At 37.9% G+C, this 20,555-nt stretch overlaps 2 protein-coding genes across 4 annotated transcripts in view; both read right to left on the minus strand.

Moving 5' to 3' along the window:
* Window positions 1-3,086, minus strand: part of mpzl1l (myelin protein zero-like 1 like) — a 29,512-nt gene extending 26,426 nt beyond the window's left edge. The window contains exon 1 of the mRNA XM_017308577.1: window positions 2,768-3,086. Coding sequence (XP_017164066.1) covers window positions 2,768-2,840 — 73 coding nt within the window. The 5' untranslated portion in view covers window positions 2,841-3,086. The remainder of the gene's footprint in view (window positions 1-2,767) is intronic.
* Window positions 1-20,555, minus strand: part of rabep1 (rabaptin, RAB GTPase binding effector protein 1) — a 30,110-nt gene that overhangs the window by 2,888 nt on the left and 6,667 nt on the right. The window contains exons 7-19 of one of the 3 annotated variants that reach the window (XM_008428529.2): window positions 20,283-20,461; window positions 17,753-17,860; window positions 15,628-16,089; window positions 14,571-14,675; window positions 14,281-14,397; window positions 12,781-12,879; window positions 11,648-11,788; window positions 9,894-10,083; window positions 9,765-9,776; window positions 8,324-8,379; window positions 8,009-8,107; window positions 7,739-7,855; window positions 6,610-6,731 (exon numbers count right to left, since the gene is read on the minus strand). In XM_008428529.2, coding sequence (XP_008426751.1) covers window positions 6,630-6,731; window positions 7,739-7,855; window positions 8,009-8,107; window positions 8,324-8,379; window positions 9,765-9,776; window positions 9,894-10,083; window positions 11,648-11,788; window positions 12,781-12,879; window positions 14,281-14,397; window positions 14,571-14,675; window positions 15,628-16,089; window positions 17,753-17,860; window positions 20,283-20,461 — 1,787 coding nt within the window. In that variant the 3' untranslated portion in view covers window positions 6,610-6,629. Of the gene's footprint in view, window positions 1-5,672; window positions 6,732-7,738; window positions 7,856-8,008; window positions 8,108-8,323; window positions 8,380-9,764; window positions 9,777-9,893; window positions 10,084-11,647; window positions 11,789-12,780; window positions 12,880-14,280; window positions 14,398-14,570; window positions 14,676-15,627; window positions 16,090-17,752; window positions 17,861-20,282; window positions 20,462-20,555 lie in introns of those variants that run through there. The other 2 variants (XM_008428528.2, XM_008428531.2) reach the window with 2 other exon arrangements.

Consider the following 20,555-nt stretch of genomic DNA (forward strand, 5'->3'; position numbering starts at 1 on the left):
ATATATATATATATATATGTTTTTCTTCAATAAGTTGATTGACTGGACTAAACCTTATTTTAATATGCAATTGAATCTACTGAAACTATTTTTCAGTATTCTTATTTGATATTTTCTTCATATTATGCATGTCCCCAGTACTAACTTTCCACCCTGTTATGATGTTTCCTTATTGTCTTCAAAAAGTCGAAAATTCCATAAAAACCATTTAATGTAAGTGACATCAATTGGTTTTGATGTGAATTCAACCAAAGTAAGCTTCTGATGTCACTATCTCTGTACTTTTTCTTATCTTAAATATTTAAACCTGTATGAGTAAAGCTTAAAGTTCCACCCTGTTAGGATAGATTGTGAAAAATGTTTATTCAGTAGAATTTAAAAAACATAATATTAGATTTAGTCATTAAAGGTTTGTTATTCTGTTGAAGGTTAGGTAGCTAAATGTTGACCACATAAAGAGCTACAGGTAGATTAGATAGAAAAGTTCCACCCTGTTAGGTTCATGAACCAAACAAGGTAGAAATTAGGGTGAAAAGTAATAATTTTAAGTCAAATAAAAAAATTTCAGATGATGGAATAGAGTTGCAAAGTAGTCTGAGGTATTAACAGACGTATTTGCCATTTGTATGTTTTCATTTCACTAGTTACCCCCATTAGCTCCTGTGAGGGGAACAATGAGTTCCTGTCATGGGAAAATCCACTACAGGGATATCACCTGTTTTTGCCAAATAGAGCCAGGACAAATACTCTGCCTATACTTTGACTTGAAAGAGGCAATCTTGCAACTAATAATGAAAATCGTCAGATTTCAGAATCAAAGACATTGATTTTCCACCCTGTTATGGGACAATAACAGGGTGTGATGTTCCATTCCACACATGTTTTTATTAAATATTGTTAAAGAAACATTAAGTACTGTGGATTTTTCTGAGCCATGTTGGGAGTTGAACACCAATAAATGCAAATATTGGCATAAGTTTTTTAAATTACCAATATATTCAATGCTGTCAGTAATAATGAGTAAAAAAACAGTTTTTTCTGTACAATACAGTCAGAAATTATTCGTAACTTTATTATGTGTTACAATTTCAAGAATAAAACATATTATATAGTAAAAGGGACACACTCTTTTTAAGAAAAAGTCATTATTTTTCAAAATGTAAATGTTTTAACTATTTGTGGTCTATATGTAAATGTTCATTACAGGGTGGAACACATTCAGAGACAATGGTGGAAAAAAAACACATGTAATTATTAACTTATCCAATCCTGAGCTTGCCCATTATTAATTTCTTATTGTTAAACATGTCAGTGTTGTAACAAAATATTTAAAACATTAATACTTTTTTTTTTTAAATCTGAGGCCGAAATGTTGCCGCAAAAAAAGAATCACCCATATACTTACCAATGTATTACTTGTATATTTATTTAATTTTTATAGATCCACCGGTAATTATATGTAAGTGCAAATGTATGGTCAGACATTTTAAACATTTTGTTGCCAAATTCTTAGATTTACTCCGTCATTGCACACCAAGTCTAAGTGGTTATTTTAATTTTCCTTCAAAATTAGTGTCATGAACGACTTTATTTGCTAGATGTGACGCGAATATAAACACCACAAGCAGCTTCAGTTTACATGCAGCTTTATGATGTAAACACGCAACGACAAAACCAGAGCAGCAGCTGGGACTCACCACGTGTGGAGCTGAGAAGTACTGACTGTCGGGCTGATTGGACTGGAAGGACCACATCATACTGGTGACTCTGGTCACCACCTCACTGGAGTCAAAGATGCACCGCAGGACCGCCGTTGTGCCGTTCTGCACGATCACTTCAGAATCAGCGTGTATGGTGATTGCACATGCAGGTCCTGTGACTGTTTTGGGGGGGAGAGAAAAAAAAAAAAAACATTAAAAAATGGTGTGAGCCATTAAACGCGTTAGTAACAGGATGACAGCTGAAACAATAACAACACAGCAAGCGTTGAAAGAAGAGTTCATAACGGAAGAGAAATACTCCAAGATGTTAGGGTATTTTAATCTGTAAAAAATGAACCACACAAAGATCATGAGTTTTATTGCCTTCCTTTGGAGGGGGCGGCGCGCCGATTATGTTTTCCCATACACATCCCATTGATCAGTCCGCTGATCTTCCCGATCAGTCCACTATAGGCAAGATCAGTCCGCTAGGTAAGATCAGTCCGCTAAGTAAGATCAGTCCGCTAAGTAAGATCAGTCCGCTCGATCAGTCCGCTCGGGACCGAAGATCAGTGACCTCTGAGTTTCTCAGCAATAAGGCGGACTCTTTATTGAGAAAAAGTCGGATTGGTCTGTGAATACGTACTGGCCATGTTTTTGCAAACTTTGTTAGCTTAAGAATATGGTCAATTTTCAATAAATAAAATCTTTCAGTAACTTAATCTGGTTCCAAGAAACATTTATCAACCAGCAATGAAAAAAACGAAAAACAACAACAAAAGATTATCAAATGTTTTTTAGTCTAATTTCTATTGCAAATATCTTAAGGCGAGGCAAGATTTAGTAGCTTTTTAAAAGTAAATAAATCCTTATTTTTTATTTTAAAAAGTACACAGCGACCAGCATAACAGTTAAACGAGACTAAACAAAGTAGATTTAATGTGAAGGACAGGGGCTGGAGGAGCAACGATGACAACATAGCGAGACTGATTTATCATAAAAACAGTTAACGCCGATTCAGGCGTCACGGAACGGGACTTTATCCACTTTTAAAGTTTAATACTCACCAAATATAACGCATAGCAAACACCCAGACCATAAAACACCCATGCAAACGTTCTTCGACCATCTGGGCTCCATTATGTTGTTGTAAATAGAAGTAGCTCCTCGGCCACGACGATGAAGTTAGCTTCCGACTGGTGGTTTCCGAGCAGGCAGTTTGTCAACACTTTCAAAGCAACGCTTAGGTTAAAGGTTTTCTTTTTCTTTTTAGGATCTGACACGCAAAATAAAAAAATTAAAAAGATTTTCGACGCCAACTCTTGGCTGAGTCTACATGCATTTTTACTGGGCTAAAAAGTGGTACAATGACAACACTAACAGTTATCAACTTATTTATTTTCAATTCCTGTTTTTGTTTAAATCTCACTAAGCGCCTATAACATAAATGTATTCTATTTGTTAATTTCTGGAGAAGACTGCAAGAGCACAGACTGTACAGGGTGAGCCATAAGTTTCCATACACAGGAGAATGTTAAATGTATTTCTTTTATATTTCAGATACCCAAGAAGATGCGTTTGACAAAAAAAAGCAAAGAATTGAAATTATACCGATGGCTGGATCGGGAAGCAGCCGCAAGGTTGCACGAAACTTTAACAGAAAACATGGAACGAGCATCACATATGACACTGTGGCATAATTTATTTGCAAGTTTCAGAAAACTAGACATGTTGCGGATCAATCGGTCCAAGACGTGCAGCGATTACAGAGTCCCACAAAAATAAAAAACGGTTGTCCAATATAAAATGTTAATTTTTTTCTATGTGTGGAAACTTATGGCTCACCGTGTATTTGTGACCCCAACTTTAAGATCATCTTCAGTCCAAAATACATCCGAATATTTGTCAAATAGACACAGCTTGTTCAACCTTTATTCTGCTAAAAACAAAATGTAAAATATTTTTAGAACCTTTGGGCTATCATGTTAATATTTACTAGAGCTAGAAAATAAATAGCATAGTTTGGTTATTATTGGAGTCTCTGTTGTATAAAACAAACATATATTATGTCTGTTCTCATCAATAAAATTAGAATCTGTTACTCTACACTTTAAAACACTTGATGTATTTATCAAAGCTTGAATGCAGCAATAAGCAGATTTTACTGCATCAACATATTGTTCTATATTTACCGTGAAAATAGAATGAAACCACAGGGCTTTGAAAAAGATGATCACTTTGAGTTGCAACATTTTTCTAAGTACATTTTAATGTAAATGTCAGGTTTGTCCCATTTCTGTGGGAAGCACAAAGTCAATTCAGGGGCCACAAATGGCCCTGGGCCCTACTTTCAACACCTTTGGGGGTCAACTGGAAGTTTAAATTTCATTTTAAAGTGGATCTGTGCATCACAGATTCTCTTGGGCTAGATGATTAAACTTTATAATATCTCTTTCCTCAACAAGGAATCAGAGGCCAACTTCACAGTCATGCTCCTCCCCCTCAGAGCATCTAATCTGTATCTACTACTGAATCAGACAAGAAAATGGGAGAATTAAGATTTCTACAGGCCAATAAATGACATTGGGTTCTTCATAATAAACTATTAAGATCTACATAATACCAGTTTTTCTTCCTTCTTTTCAAAGTGTAAAAAACAACTAAATACCAAACTTATAAAATAAAAAGCCCATTTACCAATTATTTCATAAAGTGACACATACACTCAATATATCATCAATCCAAATGGTTGAACCTTCTCTGAAGACAGGATACCATACTTCATCATACTAATTGATGAAGTATGGTACGGAGGATGGAAAGAGAAACATAATAAAAGATAAAAGCATAAATATATAAATGGGCCAATGAATGTCAATACACTTAAAATGTACCAAATGATTTTAAAAAGGGGGAATCTTACCTAATGCTTTAATACATAACTGACCTTCATATTTATTAATTTTTCTTTTTAATAATAACTTCATTGTTAATCCTGCGTTCCAGTTGTAGTCGTAACTGGGAAATTGCAATTTACCAGTCAAAAAATAAATAAATAAAATCAACTGGAACGCCTTCCGAAGTTGGACTTTCCACTGGGAAAGTGGGCTCAACTCCTTTGCGTTTCAGTATGGCGGCTTGTCAACAGCAGCAAGATCTGGTGGAAACATGTTTATTTCACAAAAACACACGTGTAACACCGTGTCTAAAATCAATGTTAAAAGTTTGTTTGTGGAAAGTAAAATTTAAAACGAAGTTACTGCGAACAATGTCTATGGACTGGAACCTTGCTACCTCTGGTGTGACGTCGAACCATGCTCTGGAAGGCGATCTCTGTCAAGCTGGGAGAAAACTAGGAACAAAATGAAAGGAAATCCACCTTTATAAACCCCTCGCCGTCATATGCCTTTAAATGTGATTGAATAAGCCCTTCAAAAGCAAAGGTGTGAGGGATCGGGATGAGCAGAGGACCACTGACGGGTGGTCCGTTGTTACAACACCTATATGAGGTCCACCAATCACAAAGAAGCACCGGCACACTCTAATTACACAATGAAAATAAAAATGCATCTTCAATAGTAGTCATAGCCAATGGTGACTCAATACAAATTTTAATCCATTCAAACAGACATCCATCGCTGTTGTCTACGGATGCCGCTTGTGCGTCAGATTTACTGGCGTACCAGAAACACAACAGAAGTTTCTAACTGGGGACAAAAACCTGTAATTAATTAACGCGTTCATGTCCCGTTTCTGATTATAACACTTTTACTTGTAAGTTTGCTGCAGCGTGAGCTGGTATAAGCAGGTGAGTATCGAGTTAATTTTATGAAAACAAAACCAACACATTGAAAGTTCTCATCTCTATTATCATAAAGATGATGGTTGATATTAAGGAAAGTTACATTTGTATTTTTCTGTTTTTCTCTAAACGTATAGAAACCCGTTATTCCACATAGGAATGAACTCTGGAACTTTTGAGGTCATTTAATTCAAATCAGTTCACAGACAACAGAAGTTCTTGTAGTGACAGACAAACCATTTCATGACAGTTTAGTGAAGACAAGCAGCCAGAGGAGGGAGGGAGGGAGGAGAGAAAACAGCTCATTAAGAATCCACTTCTTCTGCCCACTAACATTTAAGATCTTCAAAAAGACATTAAGATAATCAGGTCAAGAAATACCTGAAAAAAGGAAACCATAACAGAAGCAAATTAAAATTCATTCCATCCTATTATGATGTCTCATTGTCTTTCTTTTTTTCCCCTTCTCTAAGTGTTCCTGGAGTTAAATAGTGTTTTCTGACTATCAGGGAAAAACTAAAGCCCACAAATTCAGGTGTGAAAATGTTTCACACAAGCTCTTAATGATGAAACATTTTTGTTGGACAATATGAGCACCAAAAACAGGAAATCCTTAAAGAAATAGAAGCTATTGGTTGCATTATGATCCTTTAATCCCAGTTAAAGTTTGTGCAAGTATTTCTCATCCTTCATTATTTCAGGGGGGCAGAGAAAAAGACAAAAGAACGACAAGCGAGTGGATTAAAGAAGCGATTATCAAACGCCTTGAGCACAGAGGGAGACGGAGAGATGAAAAGTGCATTAGAGGACGACAAACCTTTGTTTTTGGTTGAGCTAATACAGACAGTCGTATCTACAGTAGAAACATGACACAGGCAGACCCCCCCCATCACACAGAGAGGGGCTTCCAGCCTCTCAATCCACAGTCACACATCAAGTTATTTACATGTTTTAGTAGTGTTGTTCTTCATTATTCCATCCGAGGCTTGAAATGTACACAGACAGCCGGGATTTCCTGTCATTCCAAACTCTTCCAGTGTGGTTACGGGTTGGATAATAACGTTAGCGGGTCGGTGGGAGGGGCGGAGAGGGAAACTAAACTGAAACCAGCCTCCAGTCTGAGGCCATCATGTCTCTGGAAGCTGGTTGATGTCGGTCAGGTTGGTGTCATTCAGGATTACTTTGATCCGATCCAGGGACTCCGCCTGTCGTATTCGCTCCAGCTGGACCTGCGGATAGAAAACAAACGCTGATTCTGATTTCATTATTTCTATCTGGATCACGGTTCCAAGGCGCTTCTAGAAAACGGTGTGAGATTCCCCCTGCAGGGTTGTGCAAAAGTATTCACACGTTGTCCACATTTTCTCACATCTTATTAATCGATTAGTCAGTAGGCCTGTCACAATATCAAATTTGGCTGGATGATAAATTGTCCCAGAAGTTGCTTCAATAAATGATAAAATGGCTGTTTTCAGACTATTTTCAAGTAACATAAAGACATAATAATCCAAGAACACATTGTCAAAGATCAATAAACTTTAAATTCCAATGAACATTTAACACTGGAACTGGAAGACATTTTAAATACCCAAAATAAATAAAACAACAGGAACAACATATACAATTAATTATGAGGTCTTCAAAAGCAACCAAAGCACCAGACTGAAGATTTTTATCTTCCAGTTTTTGGTAGAAATAGAAAAACATGTAAATGGATATTATGGTGCTCATTATAATTTATCATGTGATTAATTAATTTATTGCTTATTGCAACAGGCCTTTTAATTGGATTTTTAAAAAATTGGCATAAATTTCATTTGCACCTTTTTTATATTTTAGAAATATGTTGAAAGATGGAAATAAAGAAATAATAAAATAATTTTCTTAATTAAGAAAATAAATATTAATGTAATAACATTCCTTTAGTTCATCCTAGATTATTTATTGCAGAGGATGAATCTGCAACTAAAAAAATACTTCAAACATGTGAAAAGTTCAACCCTTTCTATTTGACTTAACATCAGTACAGTTTAAGGCTGATCTGGTGATTATTTGCTGGATAAAGAGATTCATAATTTGATAGCAAAAAGTGAATTTGCATCAGGTGAAGCCAGAGCTGCCACTTGAGGAGTTCAGGGTAGAAGTGGGGGAGGTGAGTAGAGGTCTGAAAACTCACTAAAAGGCAAACAGTTGCATGTGTCAGGACCAAAACATGAACTAAACAACCTCTGGTTACCTGAAGCGTCTGAGAAAGCTTGACAAAGTCCTTCTGGACCTGCTCACTAACGTCCAGCTCAGTCTGCAGCCGCTGGGCTTTGTCTCTCTCGTCCAGAACTTGACTTTCTAACGCACTCTATGGAATGCACACACACAGAATAAATGGAAAAAAGACACAAAAGACTTCATATTTCACCAGTTTCATTCAGAATATTCAGTGTGCTCAATTACTAACAGATTTCCCCCCCCCCCCAACATGTCATGAGTTGGACGTAACAGCAGCACAAACCTTTGCAGTGGCGACTTCTCTGAACTGATGCTCCAGGCTCATCTTCACGGCCTGGAGGCTGTCCAGCGTCTCCATCTTCTCAGCTAAACAGCTCTGCAGCTGCAAAAACAAACACGATGACATCAGAGGGTCAGGAGGACACAGCTGGCCCAATCACAGCTGGCCTAAATCAATTGGGATATTGATTTAGAACATCAATATTACAAACTTGGATGGATGGATAGAGGATAGGTGGATGGATGAATATGTTCAGATTTACAGATGGATGGATGTACAGATGAACACATTAACACAGAGAGGCTGAGGGAACCTCACCTTGTCCTTCTCTGCTTTAACCCTCTCTAGCTCCATCTTCAGGCTGGAGAACGACGCTGCAGAGAAAACAGAGGCATCATTAGAGACGGAGACGCTCATCCTCAAAGGAGTTCTGATTCATGAATTATTTAACCAAGCGGCTGCAGTTTGAGCTCTGCTTGTTAGAAACACACCAACAGACCAAACACAACGAGCTGCTAAACGCTACCGGACCGACCGGACCTCCAGAACAGGATGTGCTGGAAAAACAACACCAACACAATCTGGGGTTTAAAGTTGATGGACCATCAGAAAACAGAGGCAATTACTTTAAAAACATATAAACTCGCTTATTTATTTTAGCAAAAAAGGTCAGACATCAGATTTTTCCAGAAAAATATTTTCATAAAGGAAAAATTATTTAATTAGTTTTTAATTCTTTGTTATGTTTTGGATAATTTACACTGCTAAGCTGGGAATGCATGTATGTATGCACGCACGCACGCACGCACGCACGCACGCACGCACGCACGCACGCACGCACGCACACATACATATAAATACATCCATGTATTTATTTAAAAATAATTAATCAAATCTAATAGTATAAGCCATAAGCCAAAAACAGAAAAAAACAGATTAAGTCGTTTCCTGAATTTAAGGATCTTTGCTGTTGATCAATGTAAAAACATAAAATACCCTGAAATACTATTAAATTCCACTTTTGGACATGCACATTTGCTATTCAACATGAAATATAAAATCACATCTAAAGCTACAGTTCTGTGCAAAAGTCTTAAATCATCCCTCGCTTATTTAATTAAAATAAATGACATTATCATAAAATAAAAGAAAAAGAGCAGAAAAAAACTGAAAATTTTCCAGAAAGCCTGCAGGACTCCTGATCAAATTTGTTTTAGGAATTCTGTCTTAGTATGAAAATACCAAGAAATGAAGGGAGGGTTTAAGACATCTGCATTGTACCGTAAAACAAACCGGTACAAATGTCAAACACACAGTGAGGTGAATGTTCTCACAGCAGAGGACACAAAAGGCCCGTCGCTTTGAAGCCGGTTATGCTCAGACTGATAACTACAGTGCCTTGCAAAAAGTTTTCACACCCTTCGAACTTTACCATGTTCTGTCGTCACACTGAAACTGCAAACTTCATGTGAGAAACCCAGACAAGAGTGCATGGATGCGTCATGAAATTAAATAATTTATGGCTTAAATATTTAAAAATCAAAAAGAATTGTATGTATTTGTATTCAACTTGACTTCACTTTAAGTAATCCCTAATCATAGAGGTCAACTGCAGTAAATTGAGTCTATTATGTCTGCTTTATTCTAAACTTTCATATAAAATACACAAAATGTGAAAAAGTACAAAGGCTGTGAATAATTTTGCAAGAAACTGTGTGCTGCTAACACACACAAGCTGTTAAGTTTAGCCTTTTCATACCTTCCAAGATGTCTGTAATACAATGATCAGTGGAGGTAAAACAAAAGCAGAAACAGAGGAGAGTTAAAAAAAAAAAGAAAAATGCCCAGCAACAGCAGGATGCCTGACGTTTATGCTACAGATTCTCACCTATCTCCTCCTTGCAGCCCTCGATCTCCAGCTGCAGGGTGTCTTCCAGGTTCTCCTTCAGACACTGCTCTGCCTGGATCTGCTCTTTCAAGAACAGGATCTCAGCTTTTAGCTTCTCCTCCACGTGATCAGCTGCTGTCCGCAGCGCCACAACGTCGGCCCGCAACTGCAGCACCAGGCCCTGCAGATCCTGCAGAACAATCCAGTTGAGAACAATTTACCTTCTTCTGATGTCAAGATGAGAAGTTTGGGTTGAACTAGTTGTTTCACATTTATTTTTCACATGTTTTAACTATGCAGTTGTTGTATCTTTTTATATTTACTATATTTGTATTTGTTAAATCATTTATCTGAGAGAGTTTCAGGACATGAGCAGAAAATCTGACTGGAACATCTTCGCCTTTGCACCTCTGTTCTTCTTTTATATTGTAGGAGAAACGGCTGAAACAATTAATTGGATTATTTGCGATTAATCGATTTATGAAATAGTTGCCAACTAATTTAGTAATCAATTAACGTATTTTCCGCACTATAAGGCGCACCTAAAAACCTTCAATTAAAAATATAAGTGCGCCTTATAATCCGGTGCACCTTATATATGGACCAATATTGAGGCACAACAGGTCTAGCAACTGCGGTAAGCAGCCACCAACTTCATTTTCACCCGTAGAAGAAGAAGTGGGCGGTGCATGTTGGGATAGTTGTCAGAACGCTGGTTTGTTAATAAAGTTTGACTGACCTATCTAGCTACCGGCCGTCTATAATCAGGTCGTCTGCAGGTCATTTAGCACCACGTTCTCCACGAACATGCTGTGTGTCAACGGAGAAGGGTGACTATTGTCCGGCCACGCCCTGGCCCAGTCGTGGAAGGCTTTCCTCGCCGACCGGAGTCGGACTGTTTTGTTGATATTCTTTATGTCAACAGAGTGGCTTTAGACATCCTTTAGTGCAGCTCCATCTAGTGGACGTAACTCCAGCCTCCACTGTAGCGTCTCTTCTATGCTCCTTATAATGCGGTGCGCCTTATATATGAAAAATGCTTTAAAATAGGCCATTCATTGAAGGTGCGCCTTATAATACGGTGCGCCTTATAGTGCGGAAAATATGGTAATCATTAACTGTATTGAGAGTTCAGACTCAAAAAAGCCATTTGCTAAACCCCCTCTCCCTCCAACATATTCACAACCAAAAAATATTAATTTTGCATATAAGATAAAAAAAAAAAAAAAAACTTCTTTGTAAATATATCCTTCCCAAAACTACTCAAGTTTTAGCTTCTGGTTCAAATTCTGTAAAAAAAAAAATCTATTAATCACCTTTTGCTATCCAATTATTAATCAGTTAGTAAAAAATAATCATTAGATCAACCCTACACTGTATTGGTAAGTCAAGTAGAAAGGTTTGATGTTAAAAGTATTTTTTAGCTGCAGATTCATCCGTTGCTACAAATGATCAAGCGTTCACTAAAGGACTCCAGTTGTTTCATTTAGGCAATAAAATGTTTATTTTCTTATTTAAAAATGAATTTGCATATTTGCATCTTTTAATGTACTTCTAATATTCTAACAGTTTAAACTGTTAAATGAAAAATCTGCAGAATGTGCAAATTATACTATCCAATTAATCCATTAATCGTCAGAATAATCAATTACTCAAACAATTGTTAGTTGCAGAACTACATCAATAAAATTAGATAATTTTTAAAGTAAATTAACTAAATTAGATTTAGCCTGAGAGGTGAACTGAAGGCGTACCTGCACAGTGTTGGGCATCTGGAAGTCTTCTTGCTGCTGCAGCTCTACATGCAGTCGGTGTTTCCCCTGCAGGCTCTCGTTGTCTCTCTGTAGTCGGCTTAGCTCATCTGCCACCTGCTCCCTCGACTTCAACAAAACCACCTAAAAAGACCAAAAAAAATAAATTCTTCACATCTGCTTGGATCATCATTTCCTCCAGGGTGTTGGTTTTCATTTATGGTGTGATTTAAACTCATCTCTTTAGGCTTAAGCATCATGAACAGCAAAAGATTTTCCAACTATTGAGCAGGAATGATTTTTGCTCTTACTTTATTTTATTTCTGTAACCGTGGCAACAAAGTTGGGTTGTATTTTTTTTTTTTTTACAAATTGGAGCAGCTGAATAGTCTCTCTAGAGCTCACCAATCCCAGAAGAGTTTAAAAGGCAGAGAAAGAAGGAGGAAGTTCAAACCATCTTTCGATGATCATAGTGGGTAAGGATCACATCCTCTACTCCAACATCTCTCTATTCACAGTTAAAAACAGATTAAACTGTTATTGCCTAATTGAGCTGTTAGCATGTTATGACACCAATGAGACTGCCATACAACAACAGTCTTCAGTCAGAAGCTTCAATTTGTTGCAAGACTGACTGCTAGTGGAGATCCTGCCTGCCCACAGCTTCACAATTCACAGCGACTCTTTGAAGATACTACAATTCATAAAATACTTATGTTCTGTTTGAGTTTTTTGTTGTGGAAAGTGTTTGTTTTTTTGTCACTCCCAGTTTATATAGTACTAATAAATATTTTATTCTCTAATCGGCCCTCCTTTAATTGTTTGAAAACATTTTGAAAAAAGAAAAGTAAATTCTTAATAATAAAGTCCAATCAGTGATGGGTATAAAGATGTGTAGCGTATCCTAAACCCATTAACCTTGTCTTGTTATCAGTTGGTTGTGAAAAGCAGTGATTAAGTAGAGTAATAAAACCAGCAGACAGGAGCCACAAGCTGCTGCTTAGCTTGGCTGCAAATGATCAACAAAGACAAACTGATGAAGCCTTTCAGGCTGGCTGTCATCTTTTATATGCTGATAATAAAGCAATCAGGCAGGGACAGGCGGTGTGGCGTTAACAGCTGAACACGCTGCTCACCATCTGCTCCTGTGTGCTCCTCTTAGCCTCACTGAAGGCCTGTTGTAGTGTGCTGAGCAGCGCTTCTGATTCCTGCACACTCTGCATGAGGGCAGACACCTGTGAGGAGAAATCAAAACACGAGAGACTGCTAGTTTACACTCATAAAACCTATAAATAGAAAGGTTATGAAACATAAATAAAGAATAGCTGGCATGTTTTTGGCAATACAAAAAGGCTCTGTAGTTACATCTCACTTCAAAACAGTAAACTAGTACCATAACTACATGATAATGGAGAATATGGGTCACAGTGTCGGTGGATTATTGTTGTAAAATGAACACAAACTGTCCTGGAGAAATCTGTCAATAGGACAACTCTTAGCAGGCACTCTTCACCGCAGGTGTAATTCACCTGTTCTGAAATACAGGCTGAATGAGTTGGCAAAAATAACTTTTAAGTACATGGGTAGGGTGCCAGATCACTAAGTCTCCAGGTTAGTGCCTTCAGACAGGATTTCACCTCACTTCCTGCTGCTCTCCAGACAAACCACCACATAAACCTTTGCTGTCAGTACTTTTGTCTTGGATATGCACCAAGGCACAACGCTTTGACAACTTTCAGCTGTCATGTTTGCTTTGTTACATATTTATCCATTATGAAAATGAACACGTCTATCATCAGCTATAACCCTGAACACAACTGACGTAAAAATGTAAAAATGAACAGAAATTCCTTTTAAATTAATGCTTCTTCATAAACTGCAGTCATCAGACTGTGATCTTTGCAGAGCAGAAACCTGCAGAATATGAGTCAGAGGTTTGTGGCAGGCCACAGCTCCATCACCCATCTTAAAGTAACTTCTCACTTACAAACTGACAAAACACACATGCTATTCTAAAGTCTTTGGTTTGGTTATTTTTTGCAGTACAATGTTGCAATGCAGATACGTCTGCAGATTCTTATCTCTCTGATTTCCTTTTCCACTTCAGAGAGCAGCAACAGAATGTTTTTGGTGTTGGAGATGAACTCCAAACAAAGCCGAATCTGTAAAATCCTTCATTACAGACAACCAGTCAGCATGTTGGTGGTTCTCAGGGGTTATTAGCAAGAAATGCAGATAATATCAGATGCTGCTCTCATCCTGTTTTAAAGCTGCTTTCTTCCCACTGTGACACCTACAGCTCTCTGATGTGAGAAAAGTTATTCAAGATGTCTTGTATTTTCTTCAGAGATAATGCTGTGAAGTGTTTTGTCACATTCTCATTACTAATAACTTTTTGTCCTTTTTTGCTTATTTGCCAACTAAGGCTTTAACTAAATGATTTAATCGTACAAATGTAAGGAAAATTCCTACAAGGTCTGTTGGACTAATTAATAGCGATTTTTTATCTTTCACATTCAACAGATTTATTTGTTTTCAGTTGAATTTTACGTAGGTGAGATTATTTCAATAATCAATTCATTACAATTAATCATTTCATTAAATTAATCGTTTCATTAGATTTATAGGACACATACCTTAGCATCAGTTTCCTCATTTCCTACTTTTACTGATTCTTCTAGACTTTGTTTCTCCGTCATCGTCCTCTCCAGCTGATCGTTAGCCTGGCGCAACATGGCCTGCAGCTTCTTCACCTGCATGAAAAAAAAACAGTCAAACTATGGAGACATCTCCAACACGAAGCATCACAGTTGAATTACACTAATGCTTCTTCAAAATAAACAATAAATTAGGTCACAAAATATGATGGTCTCATAAAAAGAAATAAATAAATCTGGATTTTCTTTGTGAAAGCAGAGAAGCGTACCTGATCTCGTGTTTCGGCCTCCTGTCCTTGAATGGCCTGCAGCTGCTTCTCATAGTTGGAGCACATGTCACAGCGTCGGCCGAGCTTCCTGCCAGCGTTTTTTACCTGGTTCAACAAAAACGTGACACAACAAAATGTTCATGAATGATCATCAGTCCAGATCAGCACTCAGTGCATCTGGAGTTCCTCAAGGCTACATTCTGAGCCTTCTCATGTTTTATTTAACAAAAGCATCTTTTCTTTGACAATGTGACCCTCCCCTTCAGCATAAATATTCAGTAACTGTATATCTTCTTTTGGACTAAATAAACATGAAATCACTGATTACATCCAGATGAAGTTGATGTCACTGAAATGAAACATAAAATAGTGGACACCTGGAGGTAGCCGTTATTCACGTATAAGTTATTATAGGTGAAGTCACATTTACTGTCATATGTAAGCACAAATATAGCAAAATCTCTAAGGGAGATTTTGCTATCTCCGTTAGAGATAGCAAAACTTGTGTTGACTCTGTTTGGTCAGCATGCTTTAATGTACAGAGTGGAAAGCGAAACTAAAGTCCAACATCTTCCTTATTTCTGCTCTTGGGGGTACAGCCAATCACCACAAAGGAAAATGGCTTCCTTGCAAACACAAGTAGCATTACGAGTTATTTCAGCTTCCCAAGATGATTTTTTTAAAATATATTTTCGACATGCTTTACGAAAAAACTACCAACAAAAAGGCAAATAGATGAATTTCCAGCAATAATTTGGAACATTATGACACCAAAATGTCCTAAGTGCTATTGATCTATTTTTTAATCACTCCTAATATTTTTCTGAAAAAACAAAAAACTGAATATTTATCTTTTTTGAAGTTCATATTGGGAAAAATACATAAAACTCAACAAAACTACTTTTGTTGAGTATCAAAGGTTTAGTTATTATCATTCCATATAATTTGGGATTATGTTCCAAACTGGAATGGATACGGAGTCGCAAATAGGTGGGGGTTCACTGTACTGTTAGGAAGTAAACTGGGAGCTTAAAGCACAGAAAACCAATCTGTGCACCTCTTGCTGCAGCAGGTTCCACTCGGTGTCGCTGACGAGCCGGTAGCCGGACGGCGGTAAGTAGGCGGTGTCCGGAGCGTGGGAGATGCTGGACAGCAGCGACGCCGTCTCCTCCTGTTCTGGTGTCATGGCTTTTATTGCTTTCTCCTGGTCCTTAGTCAGCAGGAAGTGACCCGCCGTCAGCTTGATGGAGCCGATGGACGAGGTCTCACCAAAACTACTGTCTGTCACGCCACAGTCGGCCCCCACCAGGGGCCCAAAGTCCGATTCGTCCAGGTTGCTAGCCGACTTGGCCTTGTGGTTGTGTCCGCCGAGTCCCTGCTGCGAAGACAGAGAGGACCCGAGGCTGTCGGTCGACTGGACCCTGCGCAGGTTGTCCTTGTAGGGGTCCCAAGGGCCGCCGGCAACAATGTCAGTGTCTAAGGAGTGTATGGATCCATGGGCACTGTGGTTGGTCGGAGGCTGACAGAAAAAACAAAGAAATAAAGAGTTTAGAGGAAAGAAAAATTTGTAGTTCCAATAAAAAAAATTAAAAAAAACAACCGAGATTTTAAAGCAAAGCTAGAGAAAATATTTTTTCAGGAAACCTTTTTAAGTGCTACTGAAGTTAAATAGAAACAATGTACACCAAGAATGAGCACTTTAAATCCAACTAAACTGCTGCTAGCAATGCCCCCCAAGTCAACGTTTACACTGGCAGGTAGAAATGGCTGCAAACAGATGCGCAATTATACAACCGTACATCTTTGAAAAGCAGATGTGTCACCTTCTGCATAACCAACAACAAATGCAGCAAGTGGTTTCTGGATGGCAAGTCAACAACATGTACACTGTATCCGCTGTACATCAGCCATTGTACAGCGGATACAGCGGTAAAACCCGCTGACCAAATGTGCTGGAGCTCAGCTTAGATTGATAGATAACACGCAGTCCCTCGATTATGACTTAATAATCTGGCCCATCTTCCAAACACCACAAAAAAATAAACTTATGGCCAAAAAACAGTGTTTGCTTTTTTAGCATTTGGGATGTTTTTAGCTACCGTAGAAACTCAACTGGATGAATAAAAATATGCAAAAAATTAGTTTTGCATAATTTCTGTCAGCAGATTAACCATAAAATAATTTTGTATCTAAATTAATTTATTTAGAAATGAAATTTATTTATTTAATTTTGTCCCATTTAACACTCCATAAATATCTGAAATCAGACACGAGTAGCACTTCCCACTGTGATACAGTGAAAATTAAAGTTACCTAGAACTGTAAATTATAGCCCCAAAAAAAATCTGAGAAAAGAAATGCAGCTTCAGTAAGAAGTAGTCATTTACAGCATAAGTTCATTGTTGCATGCAGCAGCTGCTGAAACAGAATTCAATTTATTTTGCAGTGCTGTTGCCCTTTTTCAAACTTCGCAGCAACAAACTCTGGGAGTCACAATGATTTTCAGTTCCTCTACAGAACCGTTACTGAGACCAATTTTCTTTCTTGGTTTGTGTACATCCTACCAGAGGAACGCTGTGGTTGCTCGACAGTTGCTGCAGAGTCGTCACCTTTTATGCTGAGCAATTAGGCAGAAGTGACCACAGATGCAACAAAATCGATACAAGTGTTGCGACTGATCACAGTGAGATTGGGTTAAAAGGTTTTCAAGACTTTGAGGACTTCAAACAACTTTTTGAAACCAAAGTATTAAACCGCTGACCTAGAGCCAGAGGTTAACCATTAAAAAGAAAGTTTTATAGTTATAAACCAATCAAAGTTTCAGCTAATTAAAATAACAACGACAGAAAACTAATTATTAAAGACCCAGATGTCTTATATATTTATAATCTGAACGTAAATCCCGTTTATTCTCTTTTGTGTTTGTGTAAATAAAAACATCCCAATTTTTTCCTTTGCTCCTTTCATTTGTTCCACTTTTGATGCATATTTATATAAAACCAGTGATGGAGACAAAGAATCGTAAAAAGACGTTTTCAGTTTGAAGCCGTGAGGAACAAAACATGTGAGGTCAGAGCGTGAAGGTGAAGAAGCTCACGTTTCCACCAGGGAACAGAACATGAAGCAACACTAAGATGAGCTGCTGTGCGTCTCGGGGGGACGGATCGGATGACATGACGTACCTCCTCAACGCTCAGCCCCAGGAAGTCCTCCAGAGGCTCAGTGTTGTCTCCTCGATCGTCCTCCTGCAGGTCCTTCACCAGGCTCAGCCTCTCCTTCTCATCCTCCTCCTGGGAAAAAAGACAGATCTTAATCAGAATTTGTCCCATTTTCCTACTCCTCCCAGCAATAATATCACTAAGTGGTGACTTTATTAGATAAACTAGTATAATCTGATATGATCTAGTCATCAGCTTGGACAAATTCTGCCATCAAAGATAACAACATTAAGAGACGCTGAGGGGGTTTTATGTTACTAGATAATGCATATTGTTCTCGCAATCCTCCTCTTTCCATTGGATAAAAGATTTACAGAGTATTTAATTTTTTAAGAGTTGATGGAACTAGGTGTTTTTTATCTATTATCTGTATACTCCAGTTAGCGACTGATCGATTACTAAACTAGTTGACGATTGTTTTAATCAGTTAATCACAATTAATCTGATTAATCAGTTAAGTCCTAAAATGTTTTTGATTAATTGTGATGAATTAATTACAGACCCTATAATTAACTTGTCAAAAAAATGTATGCAACACTAATAAAAATTCAAATTCAAAAATACTTTATTGATCCTAAAGGGAAATCAAATGTTGTTGTATATTAATTCAAATTCTTCAAAGAGTTTTTGCAGACAGTGACAGCTATCAAAAAACATCAAATCTGAATTTAGAAAAAATACAATATTATTGAAAGATGACCAAATATGCCTTAAATGACCTCAAACTGAGAATCAAAACAGCAAGTAAATGAACAGAAAGACCTCGACTTCTACACAAAACAGCCTCATGGCCTCATGCGTTTAGCATGGAGGTCCTGGCCTGCGTGCCAAAAGCAGCACCATGTCTGCTGGGAAATGAGCTCCATTAAACCCCTCAAGGTGCCCTGTGGTATCAGAGCATTAGAAGAAAATCCTTTTAGACCCGGAAGCTGTAGGTTAGATGTATCCAGTTCATCCCTCCACTCACAGTGCAGCTGGTTTATGATTCATCTCTACTCGGATTACAGTGACCGTAAAGCTTTCCTTATGGAAAAACACCCAAACTCAGGGTTCCCTCAACATTTTTCATGTCAAAATTCCCTGAATTTTCCTGAGTCAGTTTCCAGCAGTGGTAGTTCTAATGTAATTAGCGACCAGAGTGTCCAAACAGTTTGCAAAGGGGGCCAAAATACTCAGGTTGAAAGCACTTAATAAATAAAAACTCAAACATTTCATGTGACATTTTTCTTAATCTTCTCAATAATAAAAAGAACATCCAATATTTTAATTAAAGGAAAAAGCTGCCACTTTTTTTGCAGAAAATGAATTGAGAATGGTGGCATCATGTTGAAGCAGCTCTGTTAGTTCTGATTTGTTCTTTTTCAGACATTTCTTCATCATTTTGTTTTGTTTTGTTTGAATTATTGAATGTTTGGACAACTGTTTCCTCTAGTAGTAGATGCTGTGCAGCTGAAAGGATATTTGCTCTCACCTTTTCACTCCCGGATGGTTTATATTATGTGTAACAATAGAAACAAGATTACAATTAACTGGGAGCAGCTGATTAGCATTTCAAAAACTCACATAACACCTGAACTATGACCCCAAAATCCCCAGAGGAGTTAAAAAAAGGAGGCTTTATGAACCATGAATAGAGATTCAAAGAAGAGTGGAAAAAGTAAATGAGGTGGATTAGCAGCACTTGCCATCAACTGGTGGTTTCATCCAGGATGTGTTAATGATAAACATCATCTCTGCTACCCGAATACTGAGCTGTTAACATGTCTGATCGTCCCAGCACATCCCTTATGGTGTGTAGCACTGGATAGCAGTGGGAAGGCTGGGATAGTGTTTAACAGATAGCTATGTTCTCTAAAATATAATGTATATTGCTGGTTTCATAAAGATGTTTTTATGATGTAAAACACTTTGAACTGCCTTGCTGCTGAAATGTGCTATACAAATAAACTTGACATAAAGTTGGTGTAAAAAGTAAACTTTTTAAAAATTCAAATATCTTTAATACTTTGACTAATTTCTGACTTTTCCTAACTACAGAGACGTTGCATATGTCATTGTTTTCACTCATCTGTGAAATGGGATACTCTTGGACCTTGTTATCTTGTTGTCATAATAATGACAATTAGTAGCAAAGCACTGCATCCCTTTTTCTTTTATATATCACGAGTACATTTAAGATTTAGCGTGCTATGCTGGCAACTACTGACTACCATTGCTCGCTGACCAATGGCAGTCAGCGAGCAGCTTTTTAACCTTCAGCATGGAGCTGAGGGTTGGATCTTGCGCGTGTGACGTCATGTTTCAACGTGTTTATCGAGGAACCCTGCTAACAGCCTCAGGCATATTTAGCCAAGATATTATTGAGCTCATGCATTTTTTTGTCATTTACCACTTCCAACCTCATTTGCGAAAACAAAAGTAAACCATCCATCAAACCGAGCTCAAGGGAAAGCTGATACTTAAACAGCAAAGCGATGAGTGACCGCTGCTGTACCTGGTCCTTCTTCTTCATCTCCTCCACCTGGCGGAGCTGTTCGGAGGACAGCACGCTCTCTATCCTTTGCATGTCCCTCATCAGGAGGCGCTGGGACTCCAGGAACTGGTCGTTGGCCCGCTGCCACGTCTGCTTCAGCTGGTTGTGCTGCTGCCGCTCCAACTCCAGTTTGTGACACACTGTGAGACGCAGAGGAGATTACCATCAGCTGCACCTTCAACCTCAACCACATTCCTAGAGTTTCGCATGTTAAAGAAAAACAACATCAATCAT

Source organism: Poecilia reticulata, linkage group LG14 (genome assembly GCF_000633615.1).
Source record: "Poecilia reticulata strain Guanapo linkage group LG14, Guppy_female_1.0+MT, whole genome shotgun sequence".
Taxonomy (NCBI): Eukaryota; Metazoa; Chordata; class Actinopteri; order Cyprinodontiformes; family Poeciliidae; genus Poecilia; species Poecilia reticulata.